Source organism: Haliotis asinina, chromosome 13 (assembly GCF_037392515.1).
Source record: "Haliotis asinina isolate JCU_RB_2024 chromosome 13, JCU_Hal_asi_v2, whole genome shotgun sequence".
Lineage (NCBI taxonomy): Eukaryota > Metazoa > Mollusca > Gastropoda > Lepetellida > Haliotidae > Haliotis > Haliotis asinina.
This window is the reverse complement of record NC_090292.1, coordinates 16,629,195-16,651,015: the sequence shown is the minus strand read 5'-3', so window position 1 is coordinate 16,651,015 and position 21,821 is coordinate 16,629,195. Positions and strand designations below refer to the sequence as shown.

Below are 21,821 nucleotides of genomic sequence, written 5' to 3'. Positions count from 1 at the left end.
TATTACTTACCTGCAATCAAGAACTGTTTATTGAACTTTCTTTTTCCTGGGCATCTACAAGACAAAATAATAAGTTTATGCAATGATTGGTGTAATGATATAAGTATAAAGTTGAATAAGGTACTTTAAATCATAATTAAACTTCATTAAGAAGAAAAATGATCAAAACAGAAAAATATATTATTTCATGAAAAATAAGGATATTTGCTACAAGCATAATCATCACAATGAACCAAAATGGAAATATGTACAATTATTTACAACCCATAAGTGCTCGAAACTTTTGAAGAATTGATTAAACATATATTCGGGTCATACTAATAAGCAAAACTAATGTTGTGTCGTCTGCTACATGGTATCTGAAATGTGCAGTACATGATGCAAATGCGGGTTTACGTAAAAAATCATAAAAAATAAACTACCGATCATAGCCATATAAATTTAGTACCAAGCAAAAGAGGAATTCGCCGTAAATGTTCACATACTTATTTTAAAAATGCTAGTAGTAAGCTGTTATTGTGAAAGCATGCGGAAATCAAGTGTTGTGGAGTAAATATTTCAGAAAACATTCACATTTCGTCGTATTGCAGGAGTCAAAATAAGGAATTATACGTCCTCCACAGATTTATAAATACCACTAAACCAAACTTTATCTAATCTGCTTTTATTACATCCCGGTAACTAAGGATTGGTATTGAAAATTAGTAGCTGTTATTGAAAATCAAAATCGGGACTTTCGCCGATTTTGCACTGCCGCCATTGTCCTCACAGACCAACGATCACACATGACAGCATTCATCAAATACAAAGACATGTATACGCTTTAGCACCACTAAAAACCTCAGATGCACTCTTACAAATATATGTATGTACATGAGAATAAATGAGAAAAACTAAATCTTACCTTTGTTATGAAAATACGCAAAATCTATGACTGAGGTGAACACACGTTCCTCGAAGCTTCCAGGCTGCCCAGTACAAGCTGTAGCGCGGATGGTTGCGCGCATTGGCTTGAGGGCTGTCCCTCTATTATATGGTCTCTGGTAACGTGAAGTCTGTCATCCTCGCTTTTGGCTGTCACTTTTTAGAGAATTCATATGTGAAAATTAGATATGTTATATATATGCTTTTGTATCATTTGACTAGAAAAAAAATCAGTTTTAAAGTTTCTTGTCGTAAAAGATGGCAGAACGAGAGAGAAGAGAAAGAAAGGGGAGGGGGAGAGAGGAGGAAGAGAGGGGAGGGGGAGGAGAAGAAAGGAGCAGATGAAGGGAAATGGAGGAATGTGGGTAAAGATGGGTGAGAGAAGGAAGGAGGTGTGGAATGGGGAGAGGAGGAATAGGGTGGAGAGTAGGGAAAGGGGGAGGGATGGAATGGAGAGGAATGGAAGGGGCTGGGTCAATCGGGAGTGGGGAAAGGGGGAGGGATTGAAGGGGCTGGGTCAATGGAGAGTGGGGAAAGGGGGAGGGATGGAAGGGTCTGGGTCAATGGAGAGTGGGGAAAGGGGGAGGGATAGAAGGGGCTGGGTCAATGGAGAGTGGGGAAAGGGGGAGGGATGGAAGGGGAGGGATGGAATGGGGAGGAATGGAAGGGGCTGGGTCAATAGGGAGTGGGGAAAGGGGGAGGGATGGAAGGGGCTGGGGCAATAGGGAGTGGGGAAAGGGGGAGGGATGGAAGGGGAAGGGATGGAAGAGGGAGTAGGGGAAGGGGGAGGGATGGCAGTGGAGGCATGGAATGGGATGGGTCAATGAGGAGTGGTTGGAGGGAAGGAAGGGGGAGGGGCAATGGGGGAAGGGAGGAATAGGATGGGGCTAGCGGAAATGGGCAAAGGGAGCAAAAGGCATTGGGGCAATGGTAAATGGAAGAAGGGGTGGAGGAAGGGGGTGGGGCAATTGAAAATGGAATAATGGGGTGGGGGAAGGGGGTGGTGCAATGGGAAATGGAGCAGGGGGTGGGGGAAGGGAGTAGGGCAATTGAAAATGGAATAACGGGGTGGGGGAAGGGGGTGGTGCAATGGGAAATGGGGCAGGGTGGGGGGGGAAGGGAGTGGGGCAATTGAAAATGGAATAATGGGGTGGGGGAAGGGGGTGGTGCAATGGGAAATGGAGCAGGGGGTGGGGGAAGGGAGTGGGGCAATTGAAAATGGAATAATGGGGTGGGGGAAGGGGGTGGTGCAATGGGAAATGGAGCAGGGGGTGGGGGAAGGGAGTGGGGCAATTGAAAATGGAATAATGGGGTGGGGGAAGGGGGTGGTGCAATGGGAAATGGAGCAATCGGTGGAAGAAGGGGGTGGGCAATAGGAAATGGAGCAAGGGATTTAGGAAAGGGGTTTGGCAATGGGAAATGGAGCAAGGGGTGGGGGAAGGGGGTTTGGCAATGGGAAATAGAATAATGAGGTGGAGTTAGGGGTTGAGGCAATGACCCTGACACTGGGTCACCTTGTGAAGACTCAGGATTGACTTGGTATTCAGTGTTAAGAGGCAACTAATGGGATGAGGTGGTCAGTCTCACTGACTTGGTTGACACATATCATTGTATCCCAATTGTGTAGATCGATGCTAATGCTGTTGATCACTGGATTATGTGATCCACACTTGATTATTTATAGACTTCCCTTTCACAGCTTGAATACTGCTTTGTTAAGCGCTGAAACATTCTCTTCCCACAGAGGTTACTCCTGTCATATCTTCCTACATAACCTCTGTCCTAATACGTCCATATTTCCTGGCCATTGAGAAATCCCCTTGAGGCAAAATATCGCAACAGGAATTAACTCCCTTGTTACTATCCAATCAGAACATGCGTTAAATAGACTTAGCTCCAATATGGCAGCCCCATCAACAACATGCGAGGAAAAGATTCAGTATTTCATGTTTAACTGAAAATCAGAAACTGGGAATAGAGAGTGCAGGGATCAATCACCAGGATGTATTTGTAGAAACAAAAAGTGGCAAGTTTTCCTGACGCATTTGGAAATTACCGAGATCTTGCGAATGATCACTCTTGAAACAATGCCTCTGATTGCACAACTAAATCTAAACGCCTCCAATCGCGAGTCTTGAACACTCGCACCATGAAAGGGCCGTATTAGAACAGAGGTTACGTAGGAAGATATGACAGGAGTAACCTCTGTGGGAAGAGAATGGTGTTGAACAACAAGCAAACAAGATTACTGGTACTTGTAATATATTTAAAGAAAGTTGTCTCCCTGTATACTATAATTCAAGGTGAGATAAACTTTTGTATGTTCATTCTTAACTGGAACAGGTCAAAGATTTGTGTCATTCTTAATTGGAACAGGTCAAAGATTTGTGTCATTCTTAATTGGAACAGGTCAAAGATTTGTGTCATTCTTAATTGGAACAGGTCAAAGATTTGTGTCATTCTTAATTGGAACAGGTCAAAGATTTGTGTCATTCTTAATTGGAACAGGTCAAAGATTTGTGTTTCTTTTGCAGTGATATTTTTGGGACTGAGGGTCCGCGACACAGCTGGAATTACATGGCGAGACTCATCAATGAGGAACAGTAAGTGCATCATCCTCACTTATCAGGGGCATTGTTTTCACTTTTGTAAATGTATAACCCTGTATAAATGAAACAAATAGAGGATACTAAACGACCTTTCACGTAATACCATTTTTATTAAATGAGATAGATTTGCTATCAAATGAGCGAAAACTTGATGGGCACTAATGTGGAGTGATTAATGTTTCTCGTGAACGGTCCAGTTACGAACCCAAGCTGCAAGTTGGTCAGCACCTGCTCCCATGACCGTGACGGACACGGGGACTGGGCTACTGTCCATATTGGCAGAATTTCTTCACCGTAAACAGTGAGAGGGGTGGATGCCCATAACAAGCCATTATTTGAAAATATCCCCATTATTCCTTGTCTGATTGTAATAAAGTATCCCAGCAGTTGGAGGTTTTTACCTAATGCCTGGATTGTATACTGACTGATCCAATTGGATCTTGTTTCTGTGTTTTTTACCTTGATATTAAATCATGTCTTGTGAAAATATGATGTCTGCAAGCCATTTATGTCGTATGAGGCCAACAGATTGCAAAGCTTTATGTTTAGATAGTATTGAGGGTTGGCCCACCTTTCATAGCAAATATCATGAGTAATGTTTGGTAGCTACGCCCCTGGGGTGTTATCTATGATAATAAAAACTCACATTTGATTTATTTGAATCAGTAAACTAATAACAGCAACCATGCCATTGGTAGAAAAATCTGAAATTTTTTTATGTAAAAACCGATAATACTCAAGTACACAGCAAATGCTTTTATGTGCTCATATGTATTTTTTATAACAACAAAGTTCTGTTGGTACCCTCAAAACAGTTTCGGCCTATAAGTATTTTAAGGCTGCATGCAATACAGTGATTACTTCCCCCTTCCTGTAACCGGTGTATGTTGGTATAAACCTACAAATGTTATTTGTTGTCAGTTCCCATTTGGCATTTTCCCTATCTGGAGTAAATACTCAACGTTAGAAATTAAGGTCTGATTAGGCAGATGTATGACATGTATGTAAAATGTACATACAAGTGATGCAAGAGGGTTTATCAGCTGAATTACAAAAACAAACATCGATCAAAGGATTAACTGATAACATACTGATATCAAACTAAAATTGCTTTATGGTTCAACTTCTTTATTATACTGTCACAACGTTTCGAGACAGATTCTAGTCTCTTCTTCAGGTGAAGTGAGGGTAAAACTAAAGGGTTGTTGTATATATACACATAACAGTAGACTGATAACAATGGGTAACAAGATATACAGGTTTGTATTAATTGATGTACAGGCTTCGATTGATAGATGTACAGGCTTCAACTTATGTACAGGCTTCTACTGATTGATGTGCAGGCTTGTGTTGATTATGTGAACGAGTTACAGGTAAAGATGTTTGGATAAAGATTAGTCACTGAGGATAAGGTGGTTCCATGCATTGGGTAAGTAAACACCTCCGTCTCTGTTGATTGAGGGATTGTTCCGCTTGATTGCAATGGCTTCTAGGAGCTTCCGTTTTTTTAAGTCATTAGCGTTCCTAACTAATGTCCTGGTGTTGTCCCAAACAATCTTGTGATTGGGGTTGTGCATGATGTGTTCACATACAGCAGACTTCTGATCCAAATTTTGAACTGATGTTTTGTGTTCTTTTAACCTGATAGCCAGTGGTCGACCAGTTTCACCTATATATGTCTCTTTACAACTGCATTGGATCTGGTAGATGCATCCTGATGGGTTGTTGCATTTAGGTGTTGTTGGCCCACGTCCATTAGCTGATAGTAGCGTTTTCAGGTTGGTGTCGCTACGGAAGGTGACGTCTATTCCTGTTGTTTTCTTGATGAGACGGCTGATGCGATGACTTATCTGGCCATGGTATGGTATGTTAATCCTGATGGGGGAAGGTTCTGGTTTAGTTGACTTGGGAGTTTCTTTCAGGGTCTTGGTGATGGTGTTGCTGACTAGATGGGGTGGGTACTCGTTAAGGTCTTGGAAGGTTGTTGCAGCAGGGCCTCTGGATCTTGGTTGTCGTCCAGGAGAGCTAGGACATCATCTACTTTGCGGAACCAATGCTTTAGGGTGAATGGTGCAGTTTTCAGGGCAGTGTCTTCAAAGGCAATCATGTATATTTCTGTCAGTAGTGGTGATAGAGGGGATCCCATTGGCAATCCATGGATCTGTTGGTAGAGCTGGCCATTCCAGTTGAAATATGAAGTCTCGAAGCATTTACTTACGAGATCGACGATGCTTTGGGCTGTGAGTTTGGTGTCTAGGTCTGGTAGAGATGTTTCCAGTTTAGTAGATAGGATGTGAATGGCTTCTTTGATGGGTATATTGGTAAATAGGTCTACCACGTCGTAGCTGACTAACTTTTTTGTGTCACTGGTGTTTCTCAGTTGCTGTACGAGGGATGCCGAATCTTTCACAAAGGAGCTGCCAGTTTTTCCCAGTGGGGCTAGGATGCAGGATAGATGTTGGGCCGTGTTGTAGTAGACAGATCCTCTAGAGCACACAAGGATTCTAGTCTTTACAGGGTTCTTATGTATTTTGACAGTGGCACGGGCATATGGCGGTTGGGAGTTGTTGGGATTGAGGTGGTTGAATATGGAATCACTGATTTCTCGGTTGGTATGGAGGGTCTTCAGAGTTTTCTTTAGCTGTCTCTCTAGTTTGGCTGTAGGGTCTTTCTTTAGAGGTTTGTAAGTTGTGGGGTCTTCCAGGGTCTTGTCTACTAGCTGTGTGAATTCTGGAGTGTCCATGATAACTGTGGCTTTCCCTTTGTCTGCAGCCGTGTTTACTTACCCAATGCATGGAACCACCTTATCCTCAGTGACTAATCTTTATCCAAACATCTTTACCTGTAACTCGTTCACCTAATCAACACAAGCCTGCACATCAATCAGTTGAAGCCTGTACATAAGTTGAAGCCTGTACATCTATCAATCGAAGCCTGTACATCAATTAATAGAAACCTGTATATCTTGTTACCCATTGTTATCAGTCTACTGTTATGTGTGTATATACAACAACCCTTTAGTTTTACCCTCACTTCACCTGAAGAAGAGACTAGAATCTGTCTCGAAACGTTGTGACAGTATAATAAAGAAGTTGAACCATAAAGCACTTTTAGTTTGATTCCTCCAACTTCTAAATGCCTTTGAAACAACATACTGATAGATTTATCTTCCTCAGCAGATTTGTCAAAAAGTGGTGTTTATGTGTGTATATTACCATTCTATATTGACTACACCCTCTCGTAAAGTGCGAGCATAAAAACAACAATTTTTCCTTATCCTGACTCATGCTTAATTGCTTATCTCCTCCTCCGTGGCGAAGGTAATGGAATACCTAAAATCCCTTGAAGTTCCCTTCTAAAAGAAGCGGACGTAAAATACGCTAGCCCACTAGTAGCCCCCCTTTACAGGCGCACATGGTCAGCTGATCGGCCATGATTGTCACTCTCTCCATATTAATAGCCCGACACGAGAATTATAAGAATTCAGCGTGTCTGTGAGGGGCGGCTGGGGGTGCTTTCGGTCTTTTATGTGGATATTGATGGATACATTCCTGAACAAGGTAGTAGTCTGACATTGTTGCTATAAAATTAGTCTGTTTTAAATTCATTATTTGCATTTTGTTTTAATTTATTTGTTGTAGCATTCAGCAGAACCTATATGACAGAAAACATGCACTAGATGGGGCGTAGGGCATGTGTGAAATATGATCCACATTGGCTGTCTACACAATGTTCAAATGTTACAGTCATGTTAGAAAATTACTATAAGTATAAGCAAACCGTGTCTTCTTTTATTAATTTTCAAAATCATACAAATATGACAATAAACTAATTATGGTTATGAGACAAAATATAAAGACGTACATTGGTTTTGTTATTTTTCTGTCCTAATAGGTTTTTACCATTTCTACTACTGGCAGATGATTAACCCTCAAAGTGTTTCGTTTGTTTTCATAATACATTTGTAATGAAGTAAAAATGACTTCACCGTAGTTGATCTGTCTATAATTAAACTCTCAATTGTGCATATGGGCTACACAGCAGAGATCACAAACCAGTCACGAATTCTGGGATGTCATTAGTGTACTCACAGGAGTAACACAATAACAAAAGGAACAAGCAGTCCACTGAAATTTGCTCTGCACTACTGCCCCTTTCATGGAAATAGTATTTCATGGAGGCGAGTTTAGTATTCTGTTTATTTCTCTCCAACATGAATTGGTAGAAACTGTGGATAAATGACCTACAGTGTTAGGACAATGACTGTGAATCATTATGACGTTATACATCTAGCAGTATTACACGAGGGTAATATTGCCGTAAAAATATTCGACTGCACTGTATTCTGCTCTTGCATGCTATGTTAGGAAATCATTTCACGTCACCATTTCTCACTTCACTGAATCACATTGCACCCCAAGTTATCTCACCTCAACTCATTGATGTTAAAATCACATATCTCATGGTTTATGTACACGAAGTCGACATTTTAAAATTTTGCTATGGACATGAAGGTGATGTGCGGCTAATTTTGACGCCGAAGGTGTTGATAGCGTCATGCTAGTCTGCTAGTACCTGTTTTGTTATAAGATTGTTAAGGCTAACTTTGACGCCGAAGGTGTTGATAGTGTCATGCTAGTCTGCTAGTACCTGTTTTGTTACAAGATTGTTAAGGCTAACTTTGACGCCGAAGGTGTTGATAGCGTCATGCTAGTCTGCTAGTACCTGTTTTGTTATAAGATTGTTAAGGCTAACTTTGACGCCGAAGGTGTTGATAGCGTCTTGCTAGTCTGCTAGTACCTGTTTTGTTATAAGATTGTTAAGGCTAACTTTGACGCCGAAGGTGTTGTTAGCGTCATGCTAGTCTGCTAGTACCTGTTTTGTTATAAGATTGTTAAGGCTAACTTTGACGCCTAAGGTGTTGATAGCGTCATGCTAGTCTGCTAGCACCTGTTTTGTTATAAGATTGTTAAGGCTAACTTTGACGCCGAAGGTGTTGATAGCGTCATGCTAGTCTGCTAGTACCTGTTTTGTTATAAGATTGTTAAGGCTAACTTTGACGCCTAAGGTGTTGATAGCGTCATGCTAGTCTGCTAGTACCTGTTTTGTTATAAGATTGTTAAGGCTAACTTTGACGCCGAAGATGTTGATAGCGTCATGCTAGTCTGCTAGTACCTGTTTTGTTATAAGATTGTTAAGGCTAACTTTGACGCCGAAGATGTTGATAGCGTCATGCTAGTCTGCTAGTACCTGTTTTGTTATAAGATTGTTAAGGCTAACTTTGACGCCGAAGGTATTGATAGCGTCATGCTAGTCTGCTAGCACCTGTTTTGTTATAAGATTGTTAAGGCTAACTTTGACGCCGAAGGTGTTGATAGCGTCATGCTAGTCTGCTAGCACCTGTTTTGTTATAAGATTGTTAAGGATAACTTTGACGCCGAAGGTATTGATAGCGTCATGCTAGTCTGCTAGCACCTGTTTTGTTATAAGATTGTTAAGGCTAACTTTGACGCCGAAGGTGTTGATAGCGTCATGCTAGTCTGCTAGCACCTGTTTTGTTATAAGATTGTTAAGGATAACTTTGACATCCCATAACTTTGTTCACCCATGTAACTTCTTTGAGGCATTTTAGAAGTTGTAAAGATGAAGGAAAACCAAGTTATATGGATAGTCAACTTCTTTATTGCAATGAGTGAGACGTTTCAGTGTAGGCACTGACATCGATAACAAGCATATAATACGACAATTTGAAACATGGAGAATATATACATTACTGCCTGCTGAGTAAATACAGTTAACAAGGTTGATGTACATAGGATATGTGAAAGTTATTGTAGCAGAGAGGGCTGATGTAAAGAGTGATTGATTGTGATTAGAATAGCGTTTATACAATTTGTGAGTTTGATGTTCAATAAGATGATAATTAGTAAGTAAGTTTTCAGTACACAGGGTTTGAATTAATGCCTTGAGGTAGCAAATTTGCTATTTCAAATCCTATTTTGTTAACTGAAAAAAAACACAGTAGCAAGATATTACTACCTTCTTTTACTCGTAAACTTTTTGATACTGGTATTTTAATCCCCCCTCCCTCCCTCGATGTTTACCAGGTTATGAACAGATCAGATAATGTATTTTGTGTTTGTGTTTTCGTATCAACAGTACATCAATCAAAATGAATGTTTCATTTGTTAATGAAATTCAATTATCCTGTTTTTCTTCACTGTGAAAATGAAGGTTCAATGTAGTCGTGAATAAAAATATTAATTATCGGAAGTAATATGGAAGAATGCTGCTGCCAGGTAAGGGATTTTGTTGTTTATTTTTCAACCTGGTAGCAAGTACCTGCTACTTGATAAAAAAATTCATTTCGAACACTTACTACACAGCAGCATTGAAGCTAGGTGAACAAGTTCTACTGGGGGTGACTGGGTGGATTACTTGTCAGTGGAAGTCGCGGTGGCTGAGCGGGCTAGGCGGCTGACTTTGTGTGCTGGCGATTAGGTGCCTGACTCTGAGGGTGCGGGTTCGAATCCCGGATGGGACTCAACCGAAAAAAGTACTAGAATTTGTACTTTACTAAGAAAGTGAAATCCCAAATATGACATATGTTGCAAGATGAACATTAGATTGACGAAGACAAATGAATATGTTGATGAAGACGAAGGCATAGTTTAGTTTGAACTTCTTTAGTTGGTTTCATAAGACATGACAAACAAGTATTCATGAATGAGGTGAGGGGACTTCCAGCTTAACCCCAGGGCCTTTCCTGCAAGCAGCATATCATGCGTGCGGTCGTCCCTACACAGACAGTCAGAATACTGGATTCCACACTCACAATCAGTACAGATGTGAGCTCATATATACAGTTTTCAACAACAATGGACAGGCACAGATTCAACAATGGACAGATAGAGATACAATAGCACTTCCTTCTACAGTTGCTGTGATGACTGACACAGCCAAGGAGGATGACCAATAAAGGCCATAAATGTCGTATATATGATTAATGGGTGTGACAAAGAGGAACAAGATAGCTGACAAAACAATGTACTCTGCGGTAGTGATAAGATCAGGATTTGCAGATTGAATAATAATAACTAAATATCATATAGCCTGGCTACATAGTTTTAGTCTTTAGAAATATTTGGACATGGCTGTCCTGAAGTAGAATCTATAACAGATTTATGTACGATGTGGATAAAAGGAAGTGAGATTGATATCACAGGAAAGAAATGTAACTCCACTCTGTTCAGCTTGAAATCAGCCACTCTACATGCACAAAGGGTTTCGTTAGAGAACATGTCCTGGAAAACAACTCTTCTGAAAAAAACACAAAAAGTTGATGTTTTAATTGAATGGGTTTGCAGTCATAAGCTATCTAGATTGGTTTACTAACTTTACAACGTAAAGTCATAGAGGATACTAAATGACCTTCCGTTTAATACCATTTTTATTAAACGAGTTAATGATTTGGTATCAAATGAGCAAAAGCGAGTTTGATACTAAATCTTTAACGAGTTTAATAAAAATGATATTTCACGGAAGCAAGTTTAGTATTCTGTTTATTACTCGCCAACATAAATTGACAGAAACTGCTGCGAAATTCCCTACAGTGTGAGGACTCTCAGCTTTCCGCGAGTCAAGCAAGGTCTAGTAAAATTGCGACATCGGCATTAGCATTGTGACGTCACAAATTTGAACCATTTTGACGTCATACATCAAGCGGTGTTACACTAGTGCAATATTGCCGTAAAAATATTACATTGCAGTATCTTCAATGGGCGAGTAATAAATTTACTTTCAGAATCCCATTCACTGCTGCTCCTTGCTGCCTAAAACACGAAATAAGAAACATTAAACCAGCAGTATCAGGCTTGTATTGATTAGGTTAACGAGTTACAGGTAAAGAAGTTTGGATAAAGGTTAGTCACTGAGGATAAGGTGGTTCCATGCATTGGGTAGGTAAACACCACCGTCTCTGTTGATTGAGGGCTTGTTCTGCTTGATTGCAATGGATTCTAGGAGCTTGCGTCTTTTGAAGTCATTTGCGTTCCTAACTAGTGTCCTGGTGTTGTCCCAAACAATCTTATGATTGGGGTTGTGCATGAAACATTAAACCATCAGTATCTAACTGTTTAAAGGAAGCGTAGACGTTGCTGACAATTTTTCGACACTGAGATGTCAAACAGCAACCTTGTCCTTGTTTTGGCTGTTTGGACATGTTGACATTCACCTGACAAAGGTGCGCCACTTCAGAATAATAGACGCAAGCAGTTGTGACACTGTCACGCAATGTATTCTTAGTATTTGATCGGGTCAAGCTGGACAAGCTGTAAAAGGCGATTCTTCTTGTCGTAAGAGGCAACTAATGAGATTGGTTGGCATGTCATCGTCCCCCTTTAGTCACCTTACCCCAGTGATGTTAGAGAGTCATTTCACTTCACCTTGTCTCACCTTACCCCAGTGATGTTAGAAGGTCATTTCACTTCACCTTGTCTCACCTTACCCCAGTAATGATAGAAAGTCATTTCACTTTACCTTGTTTCACCTCACTGATGTTAACATCCCATTTCACCCCTATGTATCTCACCTCACTTTACTGATGTTTGTCACATTTCACGTCACCTTATCTCACCACAATGATTTTGGAATCCCATTTCAAGTTATCTTACCTTAGATAATCCAAGATTTGATTTCCTTGCAGTTTTGATGAATGACACTGTGTCACGGGGCCTACAGGAAAAAGTTCGCATTCTTTGTCTTGTACCAACAACTGTGAAGAACGAAGATTCAAAAGTTTATGCAGTGAATGCGACGTGGGGATCACGATGCAACAAGCTGCTGTTCGTGTTTACTTATCACCGTTCCAAGTACCCACATATATCGCTGAACATCTCAGATGGTCGGTCACACCTCACTGCCAAAACCATGCACGCCCTGAAACAAGCATACAAACAGTATGGAGACTCTTATGACTGGATTTTAAAAGCAGACGATGACAGTTTCATTATCATGGAAAACCTACGTTTTCTTTTATCCAAATTTGACCCAAATAGCTCTGCATATATTGGATACCATTTCAAGGTGCTTGCTCACAATGGTTATATGAGTGGAGGTGGAAGCTATGTGTTAAGTAGGGAGGCGTTGCGCTTAGTGGTAGAGAGAGGTTTCAGTGGAGGATGCGCAACTGATGGTCCTGATGAGGATGTGGATGTTGGCCGATGCATGGAAACGTTAGGCGTCAAAGCCTATGTATCATATGACAAGTTTGGAAGAGACGCGTTTCATCCTCAAAGTATCGAACAGCATCTGATTGGCCCATTACCTTGGTATCTCAAGGATTATCCTGCATCACCAATTCAGGCAGTAAGTATGGACTAGTTCCAGGGTCCATAGGAACATTGTACGGTATTGCTGTCTCGTATTGCTGTCTGTTCCAGGGTCCAGAGTGACACCGTTGTACAACACTTCTCTGTTCCAGGGTCCAGAGTGACATCGTTGTACAACACTTCTCCGTTCCAGGGTCCAGAGTGACACCATTTGTACAACACTTCTCTGTTCCAGGGTCCAGAGTGACACCATTGTACAACACTTCTCTGTTCCAGGGTCCAGAGTCCAGAGTGACATCACTGTTCAGTACTGTTGTCTGTTCCAGAGTCCAGAGTGACACAACTGTACAACACTTTTGTCTCTTCCAGGGTCCTGAGCGACGTAATTGTACAACAGTGTTGTCTATTCCATGGTCTGGAGTGACATCACTGTATAACACTGTCATCTGTTCCAGGGTCCTGATTGACATCACTGTATAACACTGTCATGTGTTCCAGGGTCTAGATTGACATCACTGTATAACACTGTCATCTGTTCCAGGGTCCTGATTGACATCATAGTATGACATGGCCATGTGTTCCAGGGTCTAGATTGACATCATTGTATAACACTGTCACCTGTTCCAGGGTCCAGATTGACATCACTGTATAACACTGTCATGTGTTCCAGGGTCTAGATTGACATCACTGTATAACACTGTCATGTGTTCCAGGGTCTAGATTGACATCACTGTATAACACTGTCATCTGTTCCAGGGTCCTGATTGACATCACTGTATAACACTGTCATGTGTTCCAGGGTCTAGATTGACATCACTGTATAACACTGTCATCTGTTCCAGGGTCCGGAGTGCTGCAGCCAGTTCTCCATCAGCTTCCACTATGTCTCCTCCCACATGATGTACATCATCAACTTCCTCCTCTACAGGGTCTCAGTCTACGGCATCGGAGACTTGCCAGCAGACCAACTTCAGGATATTTTCACAAAGAAGATCTCCTTCATAAAACACCAAAGTAAAGATGAGGTGTTTCCAATACATAAATATTTTGCTGCTCCTAACTTTGTACCTCAGGAGGATCCTGAATATAATCACAGATGGACATGATCGACTCCACCCCTTTCCCCCATTAAAACACATTCCAGAGCCCCATCTAAAGCCAAAACACATTACAGTATGAGTTGGGGGCAGTTGGATTGCCTAACTGCTTAGGCGTCCACTCTTCAAGCTGAAGGCACAGGTATTATTGTCCAAATGGCAACAATGTGCAAAGCCCATTTCTGGTGTCCTCTGCCTCCATATTGCTGAAATATTGCTAAAAGCGGTGTTAAAACGTAGTCATCCACCATTTCACCCAGAGTAGTTGGATTCGGGTCACGCTATGTTCACAGTATATGAATGTTTGGGTGGCTATGCTCATCGAGATTGTTTGTTGTATGTCGTCTTATACAAAACAGAAAATAGGATATGTGGACATAACTCTCTTTGGCCTAACTGGGCATTCAATGGATAATTACAATGTACATCATCATTTCATGAAGCTACATAACAATAACTGAAGCACACATAAAATCAATTCAATTTAATTTATTTAACTATAAATAGATAATTTAACCCCTCCACCCTCGTCGGCCCGATGGGCGTACGGTAGAGCGTCTGCCTACGGATGAGAGAATTGTGGTTCCCGCTTCAGAAAAACTTTGTATTGTGATTTTAATCTTGTATGATATTTTTCAGTTGATTTCAAACACTCATGTATCATTTGAATGTTGATGTTCATCTAAAGTTAGGGACAGTAAACCCCGGGAAGCGGCCTTACTAACGAAAAGTAAAACCTGTCCCTCCAAAACAAAAACCTCAAATGCGGTTACACTGGGAAAACAAGAAATGACCTAATATATAGTGAGAAGCACACTTTAGGTTTATAGTAGAAGGATTATGTTGGTGGTTGGGCCAATTTCTGATGAGTGTTATCATGTTTGTTGTTGAGTGTTGAGTGAGTGGATTGGTGGGCGGATGGGCTTTGGTTGGTTGGTTGGTTGGTTGGTTGGTTGGGTGGTTGGGTGGTTGGTTGGGTGGTTGGTTGGTTGGTTGGGTGGTTGGTTGGTTGGTTGGTTGGTTGGGTGAGTGAGTGAGTGAGTGAGTGAGTGAGTGAGTGAGTGAGTGAGTGAATGGTTCGGTGGCTGATGAGTTGAATGAGTGACGTTTCCAACTGGTTCTCTTAATATTCCAGCAATGCTATGGCAGGGGACACCAGAAATGGTCTTCGCACTTTGTACATGTGCAGAATCAAACCTGGGTCTTTGGTATGATAAGCAAACACGTTCATCACTATGCTACCCCACTGCCTAGAAAAAATAATAGGAAAAACATGTGTCTCTGTGTAACCCCCTCACCCTCACCCACCCATTCCCTACCCATAGTTCTGTCTCAGATGTCACAGCCGAAACCACCACAGACACAAACCCCACTTGACAACATATGAATCAGAAAATGAATAAGGTCACAACCTTGCACCTCTGGATCTTGTCTCATTCTTGATATCACAAAACTCAAATGACCTCACACTCTACATTCACCACAAACTCAAATCAACATGAAAACTAGTCATGGTGGTTTATTGACAATCAGGAAGATCTCATACAATACTAACCCCCTTGTGATTTGGTTGGAAAAGATCCCTACCAAGCTTTTACAACCATATGTATCCAACTTGCTTCAGTGCAGCATTTGAGATAATCATCGGCCTGGAGACCCAGTGCTGGGCCCACCTGCACAAAGTGATCTTAACGCTACAATGATCATAACTCCTTTGCTCCAGCATAGGGTTAAGATAGTCGTAGTGCTAAGATTGCTTTGTGCAGGTGGGCCGTGGATGTTAGTGTATGGGCCACAGTTTCAAACATTTGCAGGCCCTTTTGGCGTTCAGTAAATTGTTATTTGTATCTTTAACTTTTTCCATATTTTTGTTTTCTTTTTTATCATATGTGACTCACAAATGATCCTTCATGTCATGATAACTTCCAGTTTCACTTCCTGGTATTTCAGCGCTTTGTGCATGTGAATGTCAGCACCAGTTTTCAACAAATAGAAGCTTATCTGTGCTGTAGGCTTGGCAAACTGACTTTGTAGAACCAGTATGAAGTCTAGTTAGGTTTGACTTACACAAATTGGGCCTGCCGATTTCATTCAGGGCCTGTTTTAAGGCCTGAAGGCAGCAACAGGCCCTGATGGGGAACTGGCAAATTAGTCTTGCAGTCACCTAATGATTATTGTGTTCCTACAATTTCAATTTGTTCAATATCTTAACCATGAATTCAAAGAAGTGACTCTTAGTTTTGTCTAAATCTTCAAAGGCAGTGTACCCTTTTAAAAATGAAGGAAAAACATATTACTTTGTTTAATCTGCTAGTCATGTGATCATGATATATATATCCCGGGTATATCGAGGGTATAGTAGTACATTTATAACAAGTAGTTTCCGAATTGATAAAACCACGAGGATCTTCTCCTACATGTTTCAGTATTGTATCTTGAGGGTGAAGTGATTTCAGTTAAACAGAATGTTATGACGTCGCTTCAATCTGTTTAACTGTATACACTTCTCCCAGAAGATACAATATTGAAACATGTAGAAGAAGATCGGAAACTACTTGTTATACATATCTTGGTCTGTTGTTTCACTTGTTTGTGTTATGTGAAAGAGCAGTGATAATCATGATATGTGTCCCTGGTTGTAAATTAAGTTTTGGAATATTCCGATGGCTAGGGTTCACAAAATATCTAGTCTATAAAGTCTAGTCAGGGCTGCCTTTTCCACTGTCTAGTCTAGACAGTGGAGCTGAGATGCTTTGTGAAATGGGGCCCTGCTGATATCGTTTTTAATGCAATGATATTGTAAGTATATGTAGTGGACTTTGAGATAAACATAGCCCCACGACTGGTGTGTGTTACAGACAACAGGGCTCACTTGCTTGAATATAATACCCATCAAAGGTTTAGACTCACTAGTGTAGATATAGCCACTTACTTCAATCTAATGTTCTTAACTAGATTCTGTAAACGTTTACACATGAACTGAGTGAGAGTGGTTCGACCCACTGAAATCCCATGCATTATTCTGGGAAATGACTTCATATTAGACAATTCAGGCAGTGAAAAAAAAAACTATTCCAATTGTATTACATATGTACATCAATGTATACATATACGTACCTGGGGTACATATCTGTTGTACCCATGCCAACAACGACCCCTCCTGCCTCAATAGGCACGCCTACTTGGCACACTCAGGTAATTCAAAATGTGATGAAGGTTCTTGATGTTTGCCTGCCCGTTTCACAAAACCCTTGTAAGCCTAAGATCTCGTAACTTTTCTCGTAGCCTTCGTACCTCCTATACTGTAACATAGGAAGTGGGAATGCTGCGAGAGGAGTTACGAGATCTTAAACTTACGAGAGTTTTGTGAAACGGGGCCCTGGTATTTAATTTATGCTGCATGATTGTATTCTTTTCTCATTCCGATGGGTCGCGTGTTTTTCCTTACTGCAAGTTGTATAATGTCTGAGTTGTCGTTACTATTCCTTCAGCTTCCAACCCATGCTAAGCACATTTTACGGCTCTTCTCAATCCTAGCCAGTAGCGAAAAACGTCTTTTTAAATGATTCGAGTCTGACGTGATCTTGATCACATGTTTCAACATATCGTTTTGATCTTTCACTCGTGTGTTATAATATGAATGTCTTGGAGAACTATCTTGTGATCCCCTTTTCCATGATTCATTACTTCGGTCTCAGCCCTTTAACCCCATAACCCGTGAAGATCCAGGATAGAGTAGGTCTTCAGCAACCCATGCTTGCCTTAAACATCCACAATGCTTGTCGTAAGAGACAACTAACGGGATCGGGTGGTCAGGCCCGGTCACATGTCATCGGGTCCCAGTTGCTCAGATCGATGCTCATGCTGTAGACCACTGGATTGTCTGTTCCAGACTCGATTATTCACAGACCATATAGCTGGCATATTGCTGAGTGCGGCGTGCACCCCCGCACTAACGACCTTGTCGTGTTCTTGTCTGCGTCTTCCTGTTTACCTTTCTCATATTCCCGATTCTGTATCTCCAATAGGTGTTTTACCGTTCCCTTGACCTATAGGTTATTGGTCTTTAATGAGACTTCAATTATGTATACGGAATCTGATGTAATTGAGATTAATCAGGGATGCATTTCCACCTCACATCAGTTCCATTCGTCATGTAATTATGATCATCAGACCAGACCAATTCCATTTCTTGTTTTACGGATTTTTGTAATTGGAAAGTATAAAGCCAGGAAAGAAACTGTTTTTAAAAAATCACCTGTCAGTGCAAAAACTCTTATGAGTTTCCATGGTAACTATTTTACTTTGTGTACACCAACTAACTGTAAGTTGAGTGAGTTTAGGTTTCACACTCAGTTCAATTCTGACTTATTTTTTTTGGTATCTCATTTAAATTAAGATTTATTTTAATGAGCGGGGAAAATTAATTTTTGGGGTTTTTTTTACCTACTTTTGAAAAAATACGACCGGTGGATCCGTAAAAGAAATTAAATTGGTCGGGCCTCATGGAGCTATGACGATGGTCGTCCAGCTCCACAAAGTGTTCGTCTGGTGTCGCTGTCGTAAGTGTTTAGATATTGTATTATGATTGTTCTAAAGCTGGAACTATTTAATTTTACTTTACGCGGTTTACACTTTCGTTTGATGTGAACTTCATTGACACGTGTACACTGCAAACAGACTATAAGAAGATGTAATCCCAATGATAGCGGGTTACCAAGAGTACATCGAATTCAAACTGACAATGGGATTGAATCGCATGCATTACGAAGCTGTCTCCCGTATTTGTGTCAGGATTCTCTGTATAACCCTCTTGATTCAACAAAGTAGCACACCTCTACGACATTCCAGGTATATTACATTTAAAGTATTTTTTATTCTTGAAATAGTGCTGTTTTAGCAGCCACAAAATATACAGTATTACCCTACTTCCAATCACTTGGTCAAAGTCACATATTACTTTGACTCTAATCGAGCTTCCACATTCTGCCAATCAGTATCAGACTAGCCTCATAGGTAGACTATTGGTTTGTCCATGTACATGGCCAGGTTCGATTCCCCTCATAAGATCTATGTGAGCCAATTTTTCGTGTCTCCGCCGCGCTGAATTATTTCTAAAGGTGTCGTAAACCTTTCCTGTAAAAACCCCAAAATATCAAATGTTGTCCCGAGGTAATACGTGTAAACTTAGTAAGGTCTTTTCGGGCGCTTTAGCAATGGTTGAGCAATCCGTGGTGGAGGACATCAAATATTCCAGTGGTTCTGTATTCCGGTATACACCTATATAAAGTAGAATTGTCGGTAATTCCAAATGCTGTCGTCGAGTCCGGCAAATTTAAAAGTTAATTTCTAATTACAGCCGTCAGTTATATGACAAAAAGGACAACTTTTTCACAACAACATCGAAATGTTGTCAAATATAAAATAGTAGTTTTGGAAAACCCCAGTCTAATTATAGCGACATTGACGCACGGCGGTGTCCTCTACAGTTCTGATTGGTTGTTCGAGTACATGGTCCCGTGCGCAGTGCGTGATAACTTGAGCGGTACAATCGAATGACCGGTATTGAAGTTCCAGCCGGTCGCAGTATCCAGATGTTAAAAGATGCCAACGTAATCACTGAAAATTGTCATCACTGATTGTGCTCCCACGGGGAATGAAACCTGGGTCCTCGCTGTGCCAAGCAAATACATGCGCTTTAACCACCAAGCTGCCCCTTCGATCTGGTCACAAATATTGAAGGATGCCACTCAAAAGATGTTAAGCACTCTGGCCTTTCATATCACCCCGGCGTATCTGTCCCTATGAAAGAAGACGGTGATCCTTAACTTTTGTTGAGTAGTATGTGTTATAATCAATACTCGCACCAAAGGATTTTCTTGCCATGGCTTATGTGGTTAAATTTTCATATTTAAATTGTTATATTTATACACTCATTTGTCTCACATTGTATTATGGAGTTTACACGGATGTGTTAAGCAGTGTGACCGAACAAGAATTATGTGTTAATAAAGATACTTGCTTCTTTATTGTTTAGCCTGTTTGTTCTCAAGCTACCTACGATGTCCTGCTACAGGTGCAACTACAGCGGCACTGTCACTACAGCTACACAACTACACAACTACAGCGACACTGCCACTACAGCTACACAACTACAGCGACACTGCCACTACAGCTGCACAACTTCAGCGGCACTACCACTACAGCTACACAACTACATCAGCACTGCCACTACAGCTGCACAACTACAGCGACACTGCCACTACAGCTTCACAACTACATCAGCACTGCCACTACAGCTGCACAACTACAGCGGCACTACCACTACAGCTACACAACTACATCAGCACTACCACTACAGCTACACAACTACATCAGCACTGCCACTACAGCTGCACAACTACATCAGCACTGCCACTACAGCTACACAACTACATCAGCACTGCCACTACAGCTACACAACTACACAACTACATCAGCACTGCCACTACAGCTACACAACTACGCAACTACAGCGACACTGCCACTACAACTACACAACTACATCAGCACTGCCACTACAGCTACAACTTAATTATGTCGTTTGCGAATGAACATTGAACAACACTGGTGAACAATGAACAACACTGGCTGAATTTTATGAAATAGGTTAAAATGGCTTTTGTTTTGATCTTAAATTGTTTTATGATTGGTGTTAGAATGAAAAGTTTTAGTATCACGATACCTATCGTATCGCCCTCCTTAAATCGTGATTCGGCACAATACTTTGGCAGTATGTCGTCATGACTACAATTTTAGCATCGTGGTGTATCATATCGCTTGTATGCCAATACCGGCACTGATTGCTACTTCAACCCTGTGATGATTTCAAATTGGAACAGTATATTCTCCGACAAGGAGCCGTTTAGGATAATGACCTATGGTATCATAGGAAGAACTGCACAGCAGGAATTAAGGGGATGGTGCTTTTTTCACCAAAATTTTAAAGTGCGTCATGCCACTCTTGTTCAGTAGATGTACGATGAAGGTTACGACATTCAAGGCCCCCGTGAAGATTTCAAGAATTTTTGTAGCAGTCACTTGAAGGACATTTCGAAATTCGATGCATCAGTGACCAAACTGACGTCCGATCTAATTCCCTATTTTGACTTATACCATGCGTTCCCAGATTATTTCAGGTGAAATATTGACGAGTCTTTGCATGTATTTGTGACGGATGATTTTCGGAGTTCTCTTAGCACAAAGATCGTCGTAAGTTAATGTTAATCTGTAGCACTTGCGGCTATCTTAGCGCTAAAACAGTTTCGAAAATATAGGCCCAGGACACCCCCACCTTCTCACGGACACCTGGTATCATCACTAGCCAGTCTAAGTAAACTTAGTCTCAGTGTATTTCGTTACACTCCACCACTGAGTCTAACAAAACCTTATGGGAGGTCGCGTCAGGTAACCTCTGAGATTGACCAATCAGAACACAGCTTACCAAATCGCGAAAGTAGACATTGGCACATAACTTTGAACTTTTTATCTCGAAAAGGTTCATACCCGAACGATTCCGAATGCTATATAGCGTACGTTCGCTTCCGGGTGATGCACACGGCGTACGTACAACCATGGCAACGGTGAGGAAACAGTTGCTGAAAATAGTGTTTTTGGCAATATTCAAGGATGTCATCTTGCAGAAATATTAGCTAATAGTAACCATGTCAACAGAAACCCCAAAGCGTATATACTGCAGGTAAAATAATTGTGTTATATGCGGATTTTTTATTGTGGAGAAATCTGTGTCAGTGACCTGAATATTTTGCAAGTCCCCCCGATCCCTAAATAGTAGCCGTTGCGTGATTAGTTAAATCTATTTA

At 41.0% G+C, this 21,821-nt stretch overlaps 1 protein-coding gene across 1 annotated transcript in view; it reads left to right on the top strand.

Annotated features, from left to right (window-relative positions):
- LOC137260471 (glycoprotein-N-acetylgalactosamine 3-beta-galactosyltransferase 1-like) overlaps window positions 1-19,984 on the top strand; it is a 61,916-nt gene extending 41,932 nt beyond the window's left edge. The window contains exons 4-6 of the mRNA XM_067798137.1: window positions 3,459-3,527; window positions 12,238-12,899; window positions 13,705-19,984. Of these exons, the coding sequence (XP_067654238.1) occupies window positions 3,459-3,527; window positions 12,238-12,899; window positions 13,705-13,968 (995 nt within the window). The 3' untranslated portion in view covers window positions 13,969-19,984. The remainder of the gene's footprint in view (window positions 1-3,458; window positions 3,528-12,237; window positions 12,900-13,704) is intronic.
- The last annotated feature ends 1,837 nt before the right edge of the window (window positions 19,985-21,821 follow it).